We start from the raw sequence: 23,054 nt of genomic DNA, 5'->3' as shown, positions 1-23,054 counted from the left end.
ATCAGGGTGACTGGTTTTAATTCCCTTCTAGCCAGTCCCCAGAAGGGGCTGCTCCTCTTGCGGTAGTACAGCCCTCCATCAACCCAAGGTCTCCCAGATGCTGCCTTCTCTCCCAAACTAACCTTACCTTCCAGGCCCTTGCACATCCCCCTTCTTTCCCTTGAAGACATCAGGTTTCTGGAAGCAATTTAATTGTGAGCTGTAAAGAGGCTTTCTTGGGCAGCGCTGGCCGGCTGGAGGCCCTGCTCTCTCAAGATGTTTCACTTCTCCCCTGGGCAGCCACACCAGGGACCTGGCACACCCTGCCCGTATAGGGAGCCTGCCCACCTGGGAGAGAGAAGCATCACTTTTGCCTTCAAAGCTTTTCAACTGGAGGAAAAAAAATAATAAATATCCCTTTGAAGGGCAGGAGGGAAAGCAGCCGGGCAAGGGCTGGACCTGCTGAGAGCAGAGCGGGACCCTGATCCTCTGGTGCTGGAGCACAAGCACTTTTGTTATGAGCTTTTGCAGAAGCAGAATGAAGCCTTAGGTGCAAGAATTGCATTGAAATCAAATCGGAGTGTTTAACTCTCCCCTGCATCTTGGGAAACCTCGGTGGAAATGCAGGCTAAGGAGGGTAGGGTTTGAAACCCTAGAGAAGGGCTGGGGTGGCAGGAAGGAAAGCAAGCTGCCCCATCCTGCCCCGCAAAACACTTCATCCAAGGGGCATTGAGCTTGTCAGCGTACCCCACCCTTATAGCTCTGCCCCGCACCCTAAAAACACTGGTGCTGCACACACTGCAGCTGCCCCTTTTCTCTCCATGCTGCTCTTGGTGGGGCTTTAGTTGCTGGCGGTGGGGGAGAGAAGGGAGGGAGAAAGAAAGAAAGAAACCCCGTATCGTAATTGCTATATTAAAGAGAAATAGCAGGCAAGAATAATAAGAGAGGTGTCAGAAGTGAAATACAGTAACAGACATTAAAAAAAAAAAGACTACAGTTCTGCAATGGGGGTGTTAATTGAACACAGAGCTGGAGAACAAAGGGGTGTTAAGGAAGAAAAGAAGGGGGAAAAAATTGTACCTCCTCCAAAGATCTGATTTGAGTTAAGTTTGGTGAAGATAATGCATAGGGAAAGGTAACTAGGAGGCACCTTATATAGCTATTATGTTCTAAATTTAAAAAAGAGAAAAAAACAAACCTATTATTCAACAACAATTGCACAGCTGATCAGTGCTGTCTATAAATATTCCACTTCGTAAACTCCCCCCGATGGTGGTATGTACATTTTCCTTCTAACCCTGAACTCCTTCAACACAGAAGGGTGAGGGGGCTAAGAAAAAAAAACACGGGCATTTCAAATACATAGTCAGGGTCTTTTTAAGAAGCAGAATTTGCTCAATGCCCTCACCTCCCCCAAAAGAGCAGAGAAAGTGAAACGATGGGAAAAGCTCTTAAGGAGGAGGAATCAGATTAAATGGTCATATATCCTGTGCTCAGCCTCTCCCCGCCGCTCCCCAACGAACGAGATGGGAGTTGGGAACGGTTCACAGCTGAAATAGATGCTGCTGCGTTTTGACAGCAGATATTTTCCAGTTTGCCATCCAAGGACCCCACGTCTGCGTACGCCTTGCCTGATTCTTCTGCTTAGCTATTCTGCTCATGCAGAGAGCAGCTTAAAAAAAAATACCGAGAGAGGGGGAAAAAAAACAAGGGGGGGGGGGGAGAACAGGGACGCCATAAAGACAGAGCCGCTACCCTTGCCTTCAAACTTTTTTATAAATCAGCAATGCAATTTCCGATTTCAATCCCTATTGACGGAGGAATCAATTGTATTTAGGACAACAATGCCTCCCATTTCCATAATTATTATTCCAAAAAGCCAGCCAGCCATTTGAAGGCGGTCCTGCCCCTTCCCTTGCAACAAAGCGACCAACAGCAAGTGAAAACACACCAAACGAACACCAACAACTTATACATATATTTAAGCAGCAGTTTTCCCCCCACACTTGCTCCCGCTTGGATCAAAACTCTCAACTTCTGTTACAATTAAACAGACATCACCCCAAAAGCAGGTTGCAGACAAAAGACAACCCACCAAGCATTTTTTATTTATTTTATTTTTTTTAAGTGTTTATAAATGCTTTAAAATCACTGAAGAGCCCACATGTAAAAGGGAACTCTTTGGCCAATACAGACAACCTCTTTTTCTAAGAACTTTATGGACACTTTGGGTTTGCTCAAGACAACGTTAACACTATGAAATATTAGCCATAATGTTGCAAGAGACGGTGGTAAAGTCTCCGTAAGGCTCTGGAGTCACTTAAATCAGGCAGCAGGGTAACCGAACGCACATTTCTGCACATCATAACGCCGAGGGGAAGATGTACGCACGCACTTTCAAACACCCACCAGTGACCACAAACAATCACCAGGATTTCAAACGCAACACATGCAAAAATCTGGGAAGCAAAATGGAAAGTGGGAAGAGAGAAGTTGGCTCAACTTTTCACGCCGCTGCCCGCAAGGAAAAAGTAAGCAAACAGAAGCAGGCAGTACCCGCGGCCCCAGAACAGAGAAGGCTAACTTCCTCCCAGCACTGGGCCAACAAAGCAATAATTAAAAAAATAAAACAAAACCATCTGGCCATTTGCCTCCTCACAAAGTGTGACTTTTGGGGATGCAGATAGGGAAGAGGGGAGGAGTGCAAAGTAAAAAAATTCACTGTAAACCTATCCGAGGGTAGATAAACAATGCTCCAAAAGCCATCTCAATTCAGCCTCTTCAGAGACATCTGTACAGTGGCCCCGTAGCCAAGTAAACCAGGCACAACAGCAACAAATAAAATTTTAAAAAAATAAAAAGACAAACTACACCACACAGCCCCAGTCCACACCTGAATATCCATTATTTCCAGCAGCATACTTCACCCTATACCATCTCTCTCAATTCCCCTTAGCAGACAGGAATTATCCCACCCAGTCACTGTGGGTTTGTGCAGCTCCCCATCCCTCCCCAGCTCGCCAGGACCCCACAGCATCCAGGAGGCCGCCTGGATTTCCCACCAGGATTGGCCCTAGCAGATTCCCCATGCCCTAACTTTGTGACTGCACCGATGGCAAAGCTGAGCCAGGATTAACCAGTTACCCCCTCACAGACAACACATGCAGTATCAAATACACACAGAGAAACGGCAGACAAACATTTTCTTTGGCTCACACAAATGAACGGAGAAAGAGAGAGGAAGGAAAGGAACTTGGTGGCTCCTTTTCTGGGGTGGCACACAGGGAAAGACTATAAAACCACCCATAAAATTTATCTCTAAGCAGACTCCCTCATGTTACACCATATGAACTCTGCGGAGGTTCCCATACTGATCCCGCTGCTTGATATTATGGAAACTCCATAAGGAAGGACCTCTCTGTAAGGTCAGAGCCAGCCGTGCAGCCGCGAGGACTTCAGAGCCGAATGCCACCGGTAGGTGCTTTGTCTGGGCTACACGCTGCACAAACAACGTTTAACAAAGGGCCCCCTTAGTCATTTTATATATATTGCAATAGTCAAGTAATTGTATTTTCAATCAGCTGCTCACACTAGGAGGTTTTATATATATAAGAAAAAAAAAAAGAGACCCAGATTCAGGTTTCCAAAAGCTGTTCCCCTTTTACGTGTAACTATCAATGTATATCAACTGGGTGTGCAATCATATTTATTGTCACTTTCATTCATGTCATGCCCTTGCTTATATGGTTTAGATATGAATTATTGACTGTTACAGTCCTCGTTGTAAAAGGGGGGGGGGGGAGAAGTCAAGTACTTGCAGCATGCTAAAACAAGGCAGCTGGATCACCACGGAAAAGCCTGCCGATTACCTCTGGTCAGCTCAGAAAGCCAACAGCAGAGATTAAACCCCCCACACACTCTGAATTTCCATCATTCATCATTCCCCCCCATTTTTTAATATTAAAAAAATATATTCCAACAAATAAATAAATAAGTGGTGCATGTTGCTAAATGTCCTTCCCTGAGCATCTGTTGTTTAAGATCACCCTTGATTGATGACTGCTATTTTTTAATTGTTGCTTTTAAAATTTAAATGCCCCCCTGGGATGTGTTATAAGTGTGTTAGTACATGGTAGGAGGTCTGGAAAGTGGGAAACGGCAGAACCAATGCTCTCATGCCATTAGCTTCTTTAGAAGCCTGAGAACACCCCATGCCATAAAACAACAGTACCCTAAAGTAACTAACAATCTAATATATTGCTTTCACTAAAGGCAACTGACAATCACTCTTACATGAGCTAGCCTGGATGATTGGCAGACAAGAGCATTTTAACCCTTTCTTCAAGAAAAGAGTACAAAACCTTTATGTTTACCTGAATAGCAATAGTAGTAAAACTGCACAATTTCATTTTGTTGGGTTTTTTCCCCCCCCTAATCTGTACTCAGGTATTTTCTTTTGTAAACAGTGACATCTCAAAGAAGAAACTAAAGCAAGAGAGAAATTGCAAGGGTTTTGATTTTTTCTTCTCTCCAGAAAAAGCAATAAATAGAGAGGCTATACAATAGAAATTAAACCACAATATTTTCCTTTCCAGACACAAACCACATCATGCAAGTCCACTGCCAGAAGCATTAAATACCAGCAAGTTACTTCTCCCCGCTTAAATACTGCTACATGGGGAGGGGGGCCACAAACTTGGTGGAATAAAATCCTCAAAGAGCAGAAAGAAAAATAATACAGAACGAAGAGCATTGATTTCCTACCTGTTTTTTCTTTGATTTCACACAAGACATTAAAAAGGGCTGGCTTCATCCTGTGGCAGTTTAAAGCATGTTTCCTGGACAGAAGAGAAAAGAGGGAAGAGTGAGGTTAGGATGTCACCGCAGGGAACAACTTTCCAAATTCACATCGGCTGGCACGTGTGACAGAGGCGGGGGGGACATGTTTGAGCCCCCTTGGCCCCGTCACCATCCCCACTAGGACCTGAGCCACCTACCTAACACAGAGGAGATGAATTACGCCAATTTAGGAATGGCTTGAAAATCGCCTTTGCCACCGAGTGGCTCCTACCGCCAGTGCGAGCCAGGCGACGCGCCGAGCCGAAGCCAGTAGCTTTTGGGAGCCAAGCTCAGTTCAACTGCCTTGTTCAACACAGAGAGAGCACTGGGCTTTCCCCAACCCCCACCTCCAATATTAAGCCCAGCCATGTACTTTATTAGCCTCATCCTGCAAGGCAGAGGGGAAATAACCACCCCCCTTGCCCCAGCACTGGAAATGTCCTCAGCTTAGAGCTGCCAATTCAGGGAATTTCAGCGCCCAACTTGAACACAGAGACACACACACGTATGGAGAGAGCGAGCCATTCCTCTGCCTCCGTGCTACTTACACCCAGCTTATTTGCAGGTGTTAACATTTAATTTGTTGCAATTGGGACAGTAAGCACATTTAAAAACATAGCCCCCCGCTTCTGGGAAGGGGAGGGCATGCTATTCAATGCCTTTCTTTTCAGCTGCCGTTATTTCAGAGCCAACTGTTCTGTGAATTTTGAGGAAAGGAGAGAGGTTGGTGGGGGGTATGATTTTAATCGGTTGGTGTTAAAACCTACTGTGTGCCCACTGAGGCAAAGAAACAGTACGATTTTGTATTTTCTCTTAAGCCATACAATCATTGCGCCAAGGGTTTAGTTGTATAAAGGGGCTGTTGCTATCAGGCACCGGTTACGGGATTTCTGTTTACCAACCGAAATTACACACAAAAGATGATGTGAACATCTGGCAAACATTCACACTACTTACCCCACCACCCACAACATGTTAAAAAGATTTATATATCTGATGAAGTCTCTCAAAGGTATATACCCTTGCAGAACCACAGAGCCCCCTTATCAGCACACCCAGATGGGCGCAGACATTTGGGTATACACAAATCACATACATATGCTTTAGGGGCCCTCTTACAAATAATACTGGCACTTTGCATCTTCCTAAAATTTCATTAAAAAAAAGAAAAGAGGCAGCAAAACAACCGTGCAATAGTAGGATGGATGGAGGCAATGCAAAGGCAAACATCACTGATAAATATGTTGTGTTTAGCAGCTCAGAATTAAAAATAATAATGATTTTAAAAACTGTGAGGAAGCAGCTGAAACAGTCCAGCAAGGCAAAAACCCATAAAGCCTTCTCCTAGCTCTGTTCTGCTTTGGTTTTATTGATTTGACTAACGACACTTAAATTATCCAGGCAGGAACACACACAATTCCTGCAACTTTCAGAAAGAAGAACCCCTCACTGCCCCGGGTCTGGCCGGGGCGAAAGTGTATGATTCCTTCCTCCTCATCCTCCAAACAGCTACTCTGCCCCTGCAAGAATGTTTAAGATCAGCCCAGCAACAAGCCTTTTCGGTAAGCGGGAGCTCTATACAAGCAGGGGAGGATGTAAGCTGAGGGTGGGGGGGGTGGGTGGGGGGGGGTGGTGGTGGTGGTGGTACTTTTATCCTTCTGGAAGTTCTTACGAAGAGAGTTTTGGGGCTTTGTGGTGCTTTTTGCTGGAATATATTGTTCCTGGAAATCCGCTCCAGCTCAGGGCACGAATGCCAGGGGGAAGGACACCACACCTAGCAGCTCTGCAGCCCAAAAGACATTTCAACTGTACCCCAGGCAATTCAGGGCAACTTTTTATTTTATTCCTTCAACCGTGCCTTCAAATTGGGGATTATTTTTTTTCCCCTCCCTTAACTTCTGCTAGCACCTCTGAAGGTACATATTAGGTTGTGCTTCTTGAAGCCGGGGGCAATTCAGTAACTGGCTTTTGCTGCCCTTTCTTCCCCTTTTTAAACACCTCTGCGATTAAGAAAAAAAAAAAGGAAAGCTTCTATGTGCATCCTCGAAGCGCAAAAACACGGCCTTAAAAATAACACCGCTACAAGGGCCCTAAAAAAGAACATTATTAAGGCACCTAATAAAAAAAAAAGGAGCAGCACTTTGTGCTCTTTCGGAGGAGCCCAAAGCAGAGCCCAGCCCGCTCCAACAACCATCTCCCTCCGGAATTAACCCCCACCCCAAAAAGGCTGGGGAAAGCCAGGCCGCCTGCCCGGCCAAGCCCCAGTTCGGGACCCCCGGTGGGGAAGAGGATGATGGGGGCAGGCGGGATTGGGGGGAGGGAACGGACGGGGGAGGCCGCGGGCCGCTGGGACCCCCGTAAACCGCCACGAAGTTGGGGGGGGGGGGGAAAGGGGGGAAAGAAGGAAAAAAATTACCTCGTCCCCTTTTTTGTTGTCCCCTCCCCTGTCCCACATTCCTGGGCAGCAGGGACCCCCGTCCCCGCGCGGTGCGCCCCGCGGGCGGGCGCGCTGCCCCCGCCGGACAACAAAGGCCGGGCCGAAACTTCCCCGGTACCTGCCCCCCCCACGTCCCCTTCTCCGGCTCCGCGGCGACCGGCCGCCGCTCTCACCTGGCCTGCGCTTCGTCCAAACTCTGATCCGTGATGGTCATGATCTGCTGTAAGATGTCTCCGATGTCCTGCTTCCTGCCTGCCTCCCCCTCCGCCCCGCCTGGTCCATCCTGCATGTGCTGGGACAGGCCCGGGTGCCCCGGCATCCCCACCCCGCTGTGCGTGTGCATCAGCCGCGGCTGGTCATCCATCGCCGGCCGCCGGCCCCCGCTCCGCCGCCGCCTCCTGCCCTGGCTGCCGGGAGCGGCGCGGCTGGGCTGGCCGCCTGGCTCCTCGCTTTCTTTTCTTGCTCGCTTTCTTCTTCTTCTTTCCTCCCCCCCCTCCTCCTCCTCCTCCTCCCCAGCCTCTTCCTCTTCGCTTTTTATTTATCCTTCACGCTGGCGCCCGGCTCCGCGGCGGGGAGGAAGAGGAGGAGGAGGGGGGGGGGAAATGCAAAAAAAAAAAAAAAAAAAGGAGGGAGAGAGAGAGAGAAAAGAAAGGGGAAAAAAATCCCTTTGGCTGCTGGAGGAGGAGGGAGGGAGGAGGGAAGGAGGAGGGAGGGAGGGAGGAGGGAGGGGGGGGGTGTTCCGGGGAAGGGAGGGGAAAACGGCGGCGACTCCAAAAGCAGGGCAGCTCAGCCCTCCGCCGGGAGGCAACGGGCGGGCCGGCGGGGGCAGGGGCCGGCGGGGCAGGGGCTGCGCCCGGGAGGCGGCGGCGGCGGCAACAACGGCCGCGGCGGGGCGGAGCGGGGCGGCCGCCCGCGATGGCAGCGCCGGGGCTGCCGGGGCCGGAGCGCGGCGGAGCCCCCCGCGCTCCGGAGGAGGGCTCCAAACTTTCCCCCACCCTCGGGCCGGGCTCGGGGCTGGCTGGCGGCCCGCAGCGCTCCACGGCCGGCAGCGGGGGCCGCCCCCCCCCCCGCCTCCGCCGGGCCTGCGCGCACCGCCCCCGGCCCTCGCCGCCTGCTTTTGTTCGGCTCCGGACTCCTCAAACTGGCACGGAGGAGCCCGGGGGGCGGGGGGAGGAAGGGGCAGCGGCGCCTCCCCGCCCCGCCGGCTCCATTGGCGGCGGCGGCGGGAAGGCCGGCCCCCGCGGGCCGCCCCGCCTCCTCCGCGGCCGCCCGTCAATCTCCGGGTTCAGAGGTGGGCCGGGGGCCGCGCCCCGCCCGCGCCTTAAAGCGGCCTCGGCCGCCGGCTGGAGGGGGGAAGGGGTCGGGTGGCGGGACGGACGGCGGGGGTTTGGTCTGGGCTGCGGGGGAGGCCCTGGCGGTTTCACCCGCTGCTCGGCGCCGCTACCCTCGGCCCTGGCTCGCCTTCTACCTCCCCTCAGAGCTGTGCCCCTCAGCCTTCCCGCCGCCCCTCAGGCTGATCTCAGCCCCCCTGCCACCCCTCAGCCTTCCCGCCACTCCTCAGGCTCTCTTCAGCTTTCCTGACAGCCTTCAGGCTCCCCTCAAACCCCCATTGCCCCATCAGCCCCCTACCTCTCCTCAGCCATCCTTCCCACTTCCCATCACCACCCAGCCTTCCCTCAGCCTCCCCGCTGCCCCGTGGCCAGCCTTCCCCACTCCCCACAGTCCCCCTATGCCCCTCAGGCAGCCTCTGTGCCTCCCTGCTGCCCTGTGCCAGCCAGCCAGCTCTGGCTCCCCACACTATCCCCACGTCAGCTCTGCACCCCAGGTGGGAACAGGGTCCCCCCTCTGCTGTAACCCCCAGGGAGCTCTTTCCCTCTCACCTCAGCCACTGGCATCTCCTCACAGTGCTGTGTCTCATCTTCCTGTTCCCTGACCCACGCTGTCTGGTAAGCAGGGCCTTCCCAAGCACATCACACCGGCTAGCAGTGCCACATCCCACACCTGATGGTCTCACACCGGTCCAAACAGGACGGGGAAAGCTAACGGAGGCCCCAAGGCCACCATGACTACCGTTCAGACCTGCATGTCACAGCACTCTGGAGGTAGAAGTGCTTCCCTAGCCCTTTTCTGCAGTCTCTGGGGTCTGAGAATGTCCTGAGGCCAAAAAGACCTCTGTGGGCATTGGCTGGTGAGCTGGGATGGCCCTGGGACCAGGCTTGCCTGCAAATTTGAATTTAAAAAAGAATAAATGAAAGGTAGTTGTGGTGATACAAGAACCTCTTGTGTGGGAGATGATTGCATCAGATTGTCCCTTTCTCAGAGCTGAGGGTTGCCAGCTCCAGGCCCCTCATAACACAAGGGAAGGCTGGCCCAGCCCTGCTCCCTTGACCTCAGCACAGACTGGGGGAAGAAGCACCCAGTTGACTGCAAAGAGAAAAAAAATATGACAATTGTTTTGCTTCCACTCTTCATTTTTAATGAAACAATTTCCAGTGTTTTAAGCAAAACATGACTTTTCATTTTGAAATTTCCTTTCGAACCATTAAAATGTTTTAAAGTGGTTGAAGGCGAAGTGAGATGTTTTGATTTTTGTCGCTACGAAATGTTTCACTCAACACATTCTTTGTGTTTCTTGATTTGCCAAAACTTTTCAAAGGTTTCTGCTTTCTCTCCCAAGATGTATCTATATATTTTTTACTTTTCAGAAAAGGCAAAAAAAAAAAAGGAGAAAAATATCCTTTATCTCCATGGCTCCACAGGAAGCAGAACTTTATCCAAGAAACAAGGAGCCAAGGCACTCCTCGCCAAAGGTCCAAACTTTCAGACACTTAGTCATCCCTTCACTCCTTTGCTCACATACCAAGTCTAGACATACGCCATCTCAAACTCTGGCAGGGACTCTCCCATCCCCAGAGGTCAGTCCAGGGTCTTTTAGGTTTGATTTTGAGTGGCTCGAGGGGAGGCAGAGCAGCAAAGCTGAACGTGCACAGAGGAAAAGGGAGCGGTGCCTGGGGGGGACAGACAGGGACATCGGGGGACTAGGGGATGTGGTGGCCTGCTGACCCTGCAGACTCTTGTGTTGCAGATCCTTCCCCTATTTCCCAAGACACAACACGATGCCTCAGCACATCAGGTAGATATGAGAGGGCGGGAGCCAACATGGGTAGGGTACAAGGTGCATGTGGGGGTGAGAAAAGTTGTCCGTGGGGTTGGTGAGCCCCAGGCAGCCCCTCAGCGCCTCAGGGAGAGGGGCAGAGCGAGCCGAGCCACTCCAGGGGAAACAGCCCAGCACTGGGCCTTGGAAGAGCCATCAGGCCAATGCAGAAATGGCCAGGGCTCTGCCTCTGCCATCTGCTGGAGCCTGTAAAATCCTTCCTGTCAGAGATAACTAATCCTGGGGCCTTTACAACACCTCTCCTGAAAAGCACATTTCATTCCTCCATCTCCTCCTGCCTTCCAAGTGCATGAGATTGCAATAGGTATTACCGAAAATATTCCCCATGGGAGCCGACACTGGACTCCCTTAAAACCCAAACACCATCACCCCTCCTTCCCCAAGACACAAGCGAGCGCTATGCTCTATTATCTCTACACCCACTAAATCTTTCTGAAATGAAGAATAAACATTTCCACCACACATAGTGTATGTGCCAAGCTGCATTGCTTCCTCTCCTCTGCGGTCATTATAAAGTGGTTTTGTTTCAATGGTGAAGCAGATGGACAAATTCCAAGTCTGGCGTCCCCACTCCCTCCGAGTACATCTAACACTATCTTTGGTTTATCACAGATTCCTGAAGAAAACGTTTACGGAGCCTCTTGTTTAAAATCTTGGCTCCATTGCAGCATGATTCCTATTATTTATTAAATGAAAATCACGCTGTTGTTAATGCACCATTACTGTGGCAAAGTGGAGCCCTTGAAAACGAAAACCAAACACACTCTGTTTCTCTGAGTGGAAGCGAAGCATCTCCCCATGATCGTCACTCAACGCTCATGCTGCAGTGGGATGAAAAGTAGTCTCCTGGCCCATGACTCCTTAAGCATTTTCTTTTGATGAGAAGAGCCATGGACTCTTTTGCTTTGCTGACCAAAAACTGGCATCTCGGAGTCAGACAGTGTAGGGATTGTCTGTAACACTGTTGGAGGGGCTTTACCTGAGACACTTCTGTGGCAATGCCCTTCTCCCTTCACAGTGACCAAATTAATTTTCCTCCTGCTTCTGCAATTTTCCTCTAACATATTCCATGGAAAAACCAAAGCCCTTCTTCTTCCTATTTCCCAGCCATCTGCAGCCCCCATAACACAGTTTGCTCCATAAGCATAGTCTCTCTTGGGCTGAAGTGTAGCAGAGTTTACATTCCTAACTGGTTTTCAGAGGAGGTTCTTACATTTTCCCGGAAATGTTGTGTTGCTGCTTTGAACTGATTGTTTGTCAATTTAGTCATTAACCTTCTTCCTTACTCCTTTGGCTTTTGATAAGACAGAAAATGTCAAAGGGAAGGGAAACAGGCTCAGGATGATTTCCCCTGGTGAAGGATCCCAGTCCCCAGAAGTGAAGGGAGTTTTCTCATCAATTTTAGCAGAGACAGGGCTTCACTCACGGCGCCAGGGTAAATCAGTGTTCAAGTTTTTGCAGGGTTTGTGCGTTAGAATTGAGCAAAGTGCCTGGGTCTTCTGGTGTGATCTCAATTCGTAGATCTCAAAGCCCTTTCAAAGGAGCTCAATGCCGCTGACCCCAGTTAAAGGAGTTGAGAAGAACTGGCCAGGCAGTGGGAGAGCCAGAAACGGATGCCCACTCACCCCATCCCCAGCCTCACACTCAATCCCTGCATCACACCAACATGACCGTGGTCATGGTGTATTCTGTTAAGGAATGCATGTCTTGATTAATGCATCACTTATTAATATTTCCTTTTCACAAAATTATTACAAACAACCTGAACACAGGTAAAGTACTACAACCACAGGAGAGGGGATCAACTTCCGTTCACACAAAAATTTGTTGCATCTAAACTTGTTAGTTGCTTATTCAAATGCAAGTAACAAAATTCTTACCATCAGAAGTTTACCAAAAAGGAAAATGGCTTTTCCCAATAGCTGACATAAACATGTAAGTGCTACCAAACATATTTACATGTTTGAAATAGATGGTATCATTACAATGAGTTATAGTCAATATTCAGTCTTTCCCCAGTTTAAATGCTACCTTCTGATAGAGCAAAACACATCCTTTAATTGTAATCACATGCTCTTTCTTAGAGACTGCTTCATCTTTTTTTTCCACAAAAATGCCTGTAATTGAAAAGAAAATGCCATTGTTTGAAATAAGTTCTCTGCCCTCCTGGAAATAAACAGGTGACTTCCCTTACAGAATGTCCTATTTCTGGGATTTCTACATCACAGCAAGGCATCTGCAATATAATTTTGGACAGTTTTCCAGAACCCAAACTTGAATTTCAGCAAGGAAATGTAGTTTTTGAAGACTGGAAAAATTCAACAAGGATTTTGAAAACAAGTCAGGTAAAAGCTATCAGAGGAAATGTCAACAAAAGCAGTCATAGAGTCCTCCAATAAAAGCAGATCCATTCCGGACTCAACAAAAAAAAGTCTTTTCCCCTCTTTCAGCCAATACTGATGTTCCTCAAAGGATACAAAATAGCCATTAAATTCACTTTTATCTAGTGTGTCTCACATTCTGCACAGTGCTTTTAAAAAGAGAAAGCCACATTAGAGGGACAAACACATGACTATATTCCACAGCTTCTCCATGAGATCTCACAAGTCATTCCTCCAAATGAGACCTCCCCTCCACCACCCGCAATACAGGCTCACTTTTGTAGTAAGCCTATTTTCAGATTATTTACTGAGAAGGCGTATCCCTTGCCTTCTTTTACAGATGGGGAAATGGAGGGACGAGAAGCAGCACCTTACCTCTGTGAACCACTAGTAAGAGCCAAGGTTATCACCCAAAGGTGATTGCTAGTATCTACCTTGAGCACACTGAAAGAAACCCCTGCTGCCTCATATGAATTACTTTCTTTGTGTCTCAGATGCAGACTCATGGTTTTGGGACATTTGCCACCGTGTCATCTACCTTCAAGTGGTCTTTAGGGATCTCATCAGCAGGCAGAAGTTTGTTTTCCTCTCCTGAACTTTCCACAGATGCCCAAAGCTGAGAAAGGCTGTGAAGGAAGAGGCTCAGCCACAGGTTTCTGATTTCACTTGCATAAGAGAGGGATTTAAGGCTATCCCCAAAGACAACTCTCTCCAGCCCTAAATCAAGGGAAAGAGCAAACCCAATCTGCCCCTCCACAGCAATGAAGTTGGTGGAAAGCATCCCCCATGCAAAGGTCTGCCAAGAAGACCCTTGCTGCTCTGAGCTAGAGCCCTACTATGCCATGCACCTCTCAAGCTGGCCATTACAACAAAGCAGTGAGCAAAGAGGTCGCAGTGCGAGACTGAGGTCTCTGTGGCAGTAAGCAAGCCAACAGGTCCAATTTGCTGACTCGCTTTTCGATAAAATCCCCCCTCTTGGCTTGTTCACATGTTCCTCCAGTCTCTCTTGTGGGGGTTTTGACCCAGTGTTCCTGCAAGCTTTTCTAATATCAGCTGCCCTATCCTTTCTACGCAACTGCTGAAGCTGGACCTTAGCCTTTCATTTCATTTTCATTTGGCTTCTTCCCCAACTTCCCGTATTTGAGCACTTTGCTTATTATCAGCCTGGTCCCTCCTGTACTTTGCTCAGCTCCATTCTACTAATTAGTTCGAGCATGGGCCCAGCATTCCCTAAGAGACAGTCACTTCCCCTCACACACAGGCACCGTCATGCATTCAACACCCTCCCTGGACTCCCAGAGCAGGAGTGACACTTCCTCTCCAAAAGGTGCTGGTGTCCTTGACTGAATGGGTCTGAGACAGTGATCGATATAATCACTGATATATGATTGTGTCCATATTGGTTCTTCACAGCCCAGGAAACACGTCCCCTGGCAGGCCCTGAAGGTTGTAGGACAGATAGGCTTCAAAACCAGACATCTATTTTCACTATTGCTCTTATCAACAGCTTTCCCAGTAATATCCCTATATTGCACACCATCTTGGGAAGCACCCAATTTCAAATAGCCAGCAACCTAAAACTAAGATGTTCACTTTAATTCCAATGAATTGAAAATATTTGGATTCTTGTACAGTCAGGCAAACCAAAGATGCTTGCATCACCCTTGTTGATGACCTTGTCTTTCCAGAACGCAAGTCACCACTACTTCCCTGTGGCTCCCAGGTCATAAAGAGGTGTCAAAACCACTCACCTCTCACTTGTGAGTAAGGAGGCAGTCCTGGAGAGAGAATAACCACAAATCACAGCAGCAGCTCTCCTGCACCCACACCCAAGTTCTCCAAGGACTTTACTTTCCCTGCTTGACTGGGAAGAAAACCTGCAAAGCTTAATTTCCTACCACACTTTCCCAGAAGGAAAAAAATCTCACCTAGAATTGCTGTCAAGTCACATACCGTATCTCACCCCAAAAAGACTTAGGCAGATTAAGCCTAGGAGAAAGATGAACTATCAAAGGCTGCTTGTTTGATAAGGGCACATCTTTACTCCAGTGGCACCTGGTTACTGTGGGACATGTGGAGCTGGAAGCTGGGCTGGGGGAGCAGGTTGTCCTCCCTAGGCACTGTTCTCCAGAGGGGAAGCCAGAAAGGACAGGTTGTCACTAGCTCCGAATGAGAGCAAAGTCTGCGGGGCAAGAACTGTTTGCATCTTGCAGTGAGCTCAAAACCACCTAGAACCCACATTTGATGGGTGGCCCGCTGATCCCATCAGCTCAGCAGCTGCTAGGGTGGGAAAGCCACAGCCCTGAGAACGGAAAGTCAGGTTCAGTGGGATTGTGGTTTTGAGATAAGGTCCTTTTGAGCCAAAGAAGGGGGAGGCCTTAGACGCTGCTCTGGAACGAGCCTCACACTGGTCTATTTAGCAGCAGCTTCAACCTTCCCACCCTCCACTTAATAAGTGCAAAAGTCAAGGTGACGAAGGGATGGGGCTCTCAGGGAGAGGGCCGTAAGATATTTGCCAGAGGGCTGGAAAACAGATGAGAGAGCTGTGGTTGTGGCAATGGGTAAGACAAAAGGACATGTAAAACTCAAAAAGCTTTTGACAACCCTAACATGCTCCATTTCTCCCAGTTTTATACTGGGGAAGGTCCCCAGAGGATGAAAAATCAATAAACGTCATTTGAAGCAGTACCAGTTTACTCAAGGTAAGGACCTGGCTTTCAAATTTTCGAGGCCCCAAGTGGGTGTTGCACAGGAGCCTGAATTTCAAGGCCTGGGCTGGGAAGACCCTACTTGGCTCATGTTGCCCTGGCCTCAGATGAAAAAGCCAAAACTCCTCCTGTGTTCCAGCCTGCTCAGCCCCTTCCTCCAGGTAATTGTTCTTTTCCCAGTTGGATAGTCTATTTCTGGAGCAATACAGAATTAGGGCAGATAGAAAGACACTGGCAGAGTCCAAGGAGGAGCAGAATTGTCCCAGGTCTCCGCTGTTCCCGTGGAACAGGCAATGTTGCGTTCTCACCAGCTGGATGGGGATGGCGTAGGAGGAGAGAAATGGGAGCAGCATCCTGGGAGATGCAGACCACCATGAGTAGACAGGAAAGGGATGAGAGGCAAAGGAAGCCACAGCCTTTTGGTTTTGCAGGGAAGGAAACCTGGGTGTTTTATAGTCATCAACCCCTGCAGCTGAAATGCATGAACTGTGACCAGCCCAGGGGTAGGCAGCAGATGCAAAGGCAGCAGAAGAACATGTGTTCACCCAAAGATGGCCTATGCCTTCTCCTCAGAGGAGAACTACCCCACACATGCAGGGCAGTGTGTGGTATGTTAAACTGCCCCTAGGGCCAGACCTCAGTCCACCTCTACTGCAAAGTTCTCAGCACTGCCCACAGTCTGCTATCTCGCAGTTAACCCCATCTCCCAGTCCTACCCCATCGCCCTTCCTGCTCAATGCTGGGACCTGGGAATGCAAACCATCCCACCAAGACATGCTCTCAACATCCAGCCCTTTCTATTTCCACTTCTTCCTCCCATTCAGCTGAGTCAGAGCCAGGCTGAGAAGGGTCAGGCTCATCACACGAACCCCAAGGCTCAATGTAAACCAGGGGGAGCTGCTCCCAGGGCTTGGGCTGGAGAGGGGGAAAACAGGAGGCACATCTAAAGCTCAGCAGCTTGCCAGTCTTGTGACCTGAAATCAAGGCTCAGTCAGGGACTGCTCAGAGCTAACAGCAGTGGTTATTTGCCTTTAAGCTAAGGGGCTTTAGACAGTCACTGTTCCAAATAACAAGAAAGGGGACTCCTTGCATGTGCAGTCTCAACACATCTGGCCAGCTGCTGCTCCTGGGCACTGCCATGTGGTTGAAGTCAAAGGCATGAATCTGGAGGAAGAGCAAATGCAGAGCTCTATGAGAAACAGCAACATCCATTCCTTTTATAACAGCACCTCTGACTCTGCTGATAAAAGAAAGATGGAAGCTTAGCCAGGCCTGGAGCACAGGGCAGACTGTTGCAGGTAGGACACTGCTTTACTCCTTGCCCAGAGAAGTGTTATTTACCAAAGCACGTTCAGCTGATTTTCATAGCCTGTATAATGTAGCATTCTCCAAGCCAGTGCTTGGCAGATAGACTACATGTGGGCCAGCAGCCTCAGTAGAGCTTGCAGTGCTGCCATCAGTCCTGGAGCAACACCCCAGAAGAAAACAGCTCCTGGGAGACTCCGCCATCACAGCCTGCTCTGGAAAAAGACAACCTCTGCCAGATCTTCACCACAGGCAAGATAGGAACCTTTACTGCACAGTGCACTGTTTGTCTATGAATGGATGGACGCAAGCAACAGCAGGAGACACCTTCACCAGGACCAAAGGTTGGTCCACAGCAGTGAAGACGTACCTGCATTTTGATGGTAAATTATCAAAGTGAGTCATTTCAATGTTGGAGCAAGCTAGAGCAACCCCTCCTGTGTAGACATGGTTAGGCTGATGCCATTCAGTCGTAGAATCATAGAATAATTTGGGTTGGAGGGGACCTTTAAAGGTCATCTAGTCCAACCCCCACTACTGTGAGCAGGGACATCTTCAATTAGATCAGGTTGCTCAGAGCCCCGTCCAACCTGACCTTGAATGTTTCCAGGGGTGGGGCATCTACCACCTCTCTGGGCAACCTGTTCCAATGCTTCACCATCCTCATTGCAAAAAATTTCTTCCTTATGTCAAGCCTAAATCTGCCCTCTTAGTTTAAAACAATTTCCCCTTGTCCTATCACAACAGGCCCTGCTAAAAAGTTTGACCCCATCTTTCTTATAAGCCCCCTTTAAGTACTAAAAGGCTTCAGTAAAGTCTCCCCAGAGCCTTCTTTTCTCCAGGATGAACAACCCCAATTCTCTCAGCCTTTCTTCATAGGAGAGGTGTTCCACCCCTCTTATCATTTTTGGTGGTCCTCCTCTGGACCTGCTCCAACGGATCCATGTCTTTCCTGTGCTGGGGGCTCCAGAGCTGGACGCAGTCTTAGGTCTTTCTCTACACCAGAAACCCCAGCAATACCAGTGACATGAGATTTACTCTGTGGACCTGGGATCAAACTCTAACCCTAGCTTTCACACAAATTTTTTATCATCTGCCCTCACCACCACTTAGCTCCAACCCCAAGCACTGGAATAACAAATACCATCAATTAAATCACCTCAGAGGAAACAAAATGGGCATTTTACAGTCCAGAGCTGAAGCCTTGTTCTCATGCTTCATGATAAAAGGGGTTCTTTAGGCTGCACAGACAAAATACTTGCATTAAAAGGCAAATATTATTATTTCCTGGGGTTTTTTTCCTTTGTAACCCAGAGCAGAGGAGAGAGAATTTGTAACATGGAATCAGAGATGCCCCTTAAAACAAGAAATCAGCATATCAGATGGCTCCTTCATAAGGGTAGAAGAATGGTCTTGGCTTGGTGCTGGAATTGCAGCAGAAAAAATCTGTGGTGGGACACAAGAATCCCTTCATGAAGGACTAGAGAAAAAAACCCCAGATTTCTGAATCTTCTCATTAGGCAAGTGCTTCTGGAGCGAGCACCTCTCCCCACTTGCTTTAACACCTTTCCCCTGGCTAAAGAGAAGTGGTGGTGTTTGTTGCACACACATGCACACACAAATCCCACACCTGCTCTTTCTGGCCTGTTTGAGGCACAACTTCCCAGGCTGTATCATGTGCAAAGTGAAATCACCTGAAGAGTGTCACTTTAAAAGCCACAGAAGTGCAGAGAGCAGCACCAGCAGCAGTCAATAGCAATTTCCACCACTGGGTCGATACCATCTGATGGCTGTGTAGCTGTAAAGATTGTTTCACACACATATCAGGAGGTGGGTAGGGGCAGGAAAAGTGGAATTGGTTTTAATGATTGCAGGATTCAAAGTACTCCTAGCTCCCTCTCCTTCTTCTTTCAGAAGAAATACATGCACAAGAAGTCAGAAATCAAATTTCCAGCCCTGTCAGTTCCTATCTCACCAGCTCTCCAGCTTGGACTCCTTCCCAGTTTACCAGGGAAGCTTCTCCTAATCCACTGAGAAGCGCATTACCGGGAGATGGAGTTGCAGCCTGTGTCCCAACTTCCCTGCAGTTTCAGGTCATTAGCTCCACTGGTTTGGACACAGAGCTACAGCAGAAGCGCAGTGCTCAGGTTCAAACCCAAAGGGTTTCCAGATGAGGGTAATGTGCACTATTTTTACCTCCCCAGACAAGATCAGCATCTCATTTTCCTAGATGCTGGATGGGCAGGGAATATTTGGCAAGCACAAACAGCTAAATAAAAAAAGAGGGGGGGTACCCATTTTGCAGAGAAAGCATGGAAATGGCTATAGCCTAAAAAATAATAGCACATTTTGTTTCTGTTGCCTCATAAAGTGCTTTTCAGCCAGTGACTCCAGGGGCAACACATGAACAAATGTGTCTTGGTCAATGTTAAGAGCATTGCTGTGGGATGAAGGAGGCCAGTTCTATGGCCTAGGGTTGCTAGGACTGGTCCCACAGTCCCAGCTCTGCTCTTTGCCTCTGGTAATTGTGCTGAAATACCAGTCACTGCTGCTGTTTCCCTTGCACTGTCTGTCTGTCTGTCTGCCTCCTGCCTGAGGCATGGGCTCTTTCTTACAGAGTTTCACTAGCTGGAGCTCTGGTGTCTGCTAGGAAAACCTCTCAGCTGCTCCTGCAGTAAATGAAAACCAAGATTGTATCTGCTTAGATTTAATTCTTTGTCTTTTCTTCATTAATTCACTGATATCTTGTGATGGTATAAACACAAACTTCTCCCTCACCATCACATAAATAAGCAAGATAATTTTCCAAGGAGCTGAGCCCCCAGCAGTGTCTCTCCTCACCCTTAGCACCTGGGTGCCAGGGTGGGAGCAGAGCTGGGCATTTTCAAGCATCTCTGAAAACTGGGGCGAAATAGCCTCCCCATTGTTTATCCAGTTGTGCCAGATGGACAGAACCTACCTCCTCTGCTCCTCAGATCATTTCATAAAACACAAGTCACCACTGTCTTACATGCCCAGCATAGAATATTTTATTGACACCCTCATTTAGGCCTCATATGATAACTGAGAAGCAAACACAAGAACCATAGGCATACGCTACCAATGGGTCTGTCTTTTGCCTTGTAGGATGCCACATGTGCCTGTGCATGTGTTACACACTTATACACACATCCTTCCCTCTTTTTCTCCCAGCTCCTAAGACACCAATCCCTATTTGCTGCAGTTTTATTTTTTGTTAATAAATGCGCCAGCATTTCAGGGCCTAACCACCACCTTGATCCTTTTATGGAAGGGATAACACGTATGCACAATCTCCACAGTGGTTAGAAGCATGCTTCCAAACTCCTGGTCTCCAGAGTCCTTTCAGCAGCAGAAATGGCGGGTAGCAGGACCCAAACCTTGAAGCCTAGAAGTGGTGAATGAGGTCGAGCTTCAGTGCAAGGGCTGGAGAAACTTAGAAGGGCAGGCTGCAATTAGTAGGGCTTGCTGATGTTTTAAATCAACAGAAAACCAGCTGGGGTTCAGCCACCAAAGCTACTATTGCTCTGGATCCAACTTCACAAATAGGTTTTTTCCTGGGAAGAAAAATAAAGAGGGGAATGAGGAGAGGGGAAACACATAATTTCAATATTCTTAAACAAGGTGTCTTGCTGTTTCAGTTTGAAACACTCCTGCTTTATACTTGCCCCTGTCAGAGGACCTGCCAGCTTTTCCTGAGTGCACTGCCACCACCATCCCTAACCCCTACAGCCATGCAGCGGTGGCCACTGCAGCGCTCCATCCAACAACGCTGCCAGGAGACACCGGGAGGGTGACAAACACAGTGGAAGACAAACAAAGCCCAAGCCATGGGATTACTGAAGCATTTTAGCTCAGCAGAGGGTGGTTGGCAACACAGACGACCTCTAACCTTTGAAGGAAAACGGAAAATAAACTCTGTCACCACCAGTGTCATGCACACGGAGAGAGGCGCCACTTGTGCCCCTCAGCCTGGCCAGCAATGCAGAAGAACCTGCAGATGATGAAGACTTGAAATTCAGAGCTGTTGAGGCCAGACAGGCCACCCTCATTGACTAAACCTTTTCTGGTACTGTGCAGGTGGATGAGCTGTGGGAATTTCAGGTCGATGTCTACCCTGCCTGCAAGAACCAAACACACATGCAAGGAGAGACCCCCTGAGACCCATAGTGTCTCCCCAGCAAGTCTGCAGCTTTGCTAATTAGCCACCAAGCCAGCACCCACCACCCCTCCTGCTCACAATAAACCAAAAACTAACAAAACTCTTCATGCATTAGAAAAAAATAATCCCCAAATGATGGTAATTTTAGTTGTCTTTCGGGTCATGTTTTCAGGTCTCTGCAAAAATAAAGTGGAAGGTCCTTGTAATGGAGGCTGGGACTTTAAATAAAATCCCACACGCTGGGAGATGCTCAAGGCAGTGGCGAGCACAGCTTCTGCTTTGCCTGTGCTCAACCCTGCAAACGACTGAAAGGGCTCTGTCTGCTCAGCAGTCAAAGGAAATCTTCGTTGTGACTTGATCCCAGATATCCACAGAGTGAAAATAGCTGAGACTGGCATGTTCGTTAGGCTCACAGGTAAAAGGCACAGTAAGCAGCAAAACCCAAAATAAATAGTGAGAGTTGACAACACTGAGTGAGTGAACCTTGAATGGGAAATAAAAGACAATTTTGAACAGTGAGGGTAGTTAATCACCAGGTCTGGTTACCAAGGGAAATGGCAAATTCATCAGTCAGAGGTCACGCACGGAGACTGGATGCCTTCCAAAAAGTGACACTGTGGCTCAGGATCAAGTTTTTGGGTTCAAGAACACGTCTCAGAGGAGACTAACGCCCCCCGTTACAGCCTTCACGGGTGATGCTGGCCTGAGCTTCCAGGCAAGTGGGTGAGGCTCACAGTGCTGCAGAGCCCCCGCCTTGCAGCCCTGCCTCTCCCTCAGCCTGGCTCCCCTGAGTTGCACCGAGGCTGGCTTGTGGGACCTGGTCAAGTGCTGAAACCCTGCACTGACCATGGCCCTTCTCCAGACACCCTGCCTGAGCTGGGCTCCAAGTCCTAGCCTCCATCACGCTCAACCCCACTGCGGTGCTCCTGGCCACCGTGGCAAGCTGTGCCACTGTGGTCCCTGCACTGGACCACCTACTGCCCAACCCAGCCAGGGAAGCAGAATAATGATGTCTTTTTTTTTCTTTACTCCTTTTAGTCTCTGCATCTGCTCCTTCCTTCCTTTAGCTGCCATGCAAAACCAAGCCCAAAATACACACTCTGGCTTCTGTTTACCCTTTCAGGCAATTTCCCCGACACCCAAGACGCTGATTTGAACTGACCTCTCTCTCAACGACACCTTATCACCCACTCAGCTCCCCATCCCTCCTTGGAAGCAGAAACAAAAATCCAAGGGCAGAGCAAAGCAGCCTTGGCATCCCTGATATGCTCCAGCATCTCAATGTTCCAACCATCATGGGGGAGAAAAGCAAAATGGATCAGAGTCTGACTTCCAGCTTTGACTGCAGACACGGAGAGCAAAACACCAGCTAGTATATCATGGTGCCACACTCCCTGTGTGGAAGTGACTCCCCATATCCCAAAGGTCAGAGCTGAGCTCCCTACCCTCCTTCTGCACCAGTCAATATGGCCAATTTAAAGACATTTCAGAAGAAAGCAGGTGCCTGCAGCTCATGCTGCTTCCCTGACCCTTGTAAATCCAGTCTCTTGAGTGAATGGCTTGTTTGGAGAGAGCCCTCTGTTTGTTTGTCTGGGCTCTAGTGATAATAGCTCTAATTTATCTCTGAGCTGGGCAGGCATGTCTAATGTGTTTGAGTATTTAGAAGCATTACAGAGGTTTCATTTGGTCAATTGTTTCTTGAAATCCTTTCCCACACACAGAACAGCCATGCAAAGGTGGAACCACTCCACTGCAGGCAACCCCAGGAGTGGCAGCCTGGGCTGCCAGCCTGGGAAGGGCACACATGCCAGGGCCACGGGGTTCTCCAAAGAGGAGGCACAGTGATCCCACAGCCCTCAGTGCCCCATCTCAGAAATTGGAGATCAAGCAGCTAACCTTTGAAAGGGACAGTGACAAGACAGTCTGGAACATGCCACCACACCACCTCCTGCTTAGACCTTCTAAACCTGTTTGCTTCGTCATCTAGCTCCTCCTTGTAGACACACTTCATCTCAGCTCAGACTTGATTAGGCAGGGTTAGCTTGGCATC

At 49.0% G+C, this 23,054-nt stretch overlaps 1 protein-coding gene across 2 annotated transcripts in view; it reads right to left on the bottom strand.

The window, feature by feature from the left end:
* PBX1 (PBX homeobox 1) overlaps positions 1–8,401 on the bottom strand; it is a 134,767-nt gene extending 126,366 nt beyond the window's left edge. Inside the window, exons 1-2 of one of the 2 annotated variants that reach the window (XM_064454571.1) lie at positions 7,429–8,401; positions 4,744–4,817 (exon numbers count right to left, since the gene is read on the bottom strand). In XM_064454571.1, the coding sequence (XP_064310641.1) occupies positions 4,744–4,817; positions 7,429–7,619 (265 nt within the window). In that variant the 5' untranslated portion in view covers positions 7,620–8,401. The remainder of the gene's footprint in view (positions 1–4,743; positions 4,818–7,428) is intronic. The other variant, XM_064454572.1, reaches the window with a different exon arrangement.
* Between the last annotated feature and the right edge of the window lie 14,653 nt (positions 8,402–23,054).

Source organism: Phalacrocorax carbo, chromosome 6, assembly GCF_963921805.1.
Source record: "Phalacrocorax carbo chromosome 6, bPhaCar2.1, whole genome shotgun sequence".
Lineage (NCBI taxonomy): Eukaryota > Metazoa > Chordata > Aves > Suliformes > Phalacrocoracidae > Phalacrocorax > Phalacrocorax carbo.
This window is presented reverse-complemented; position numbering and strand designations above follow the sequence as displayed.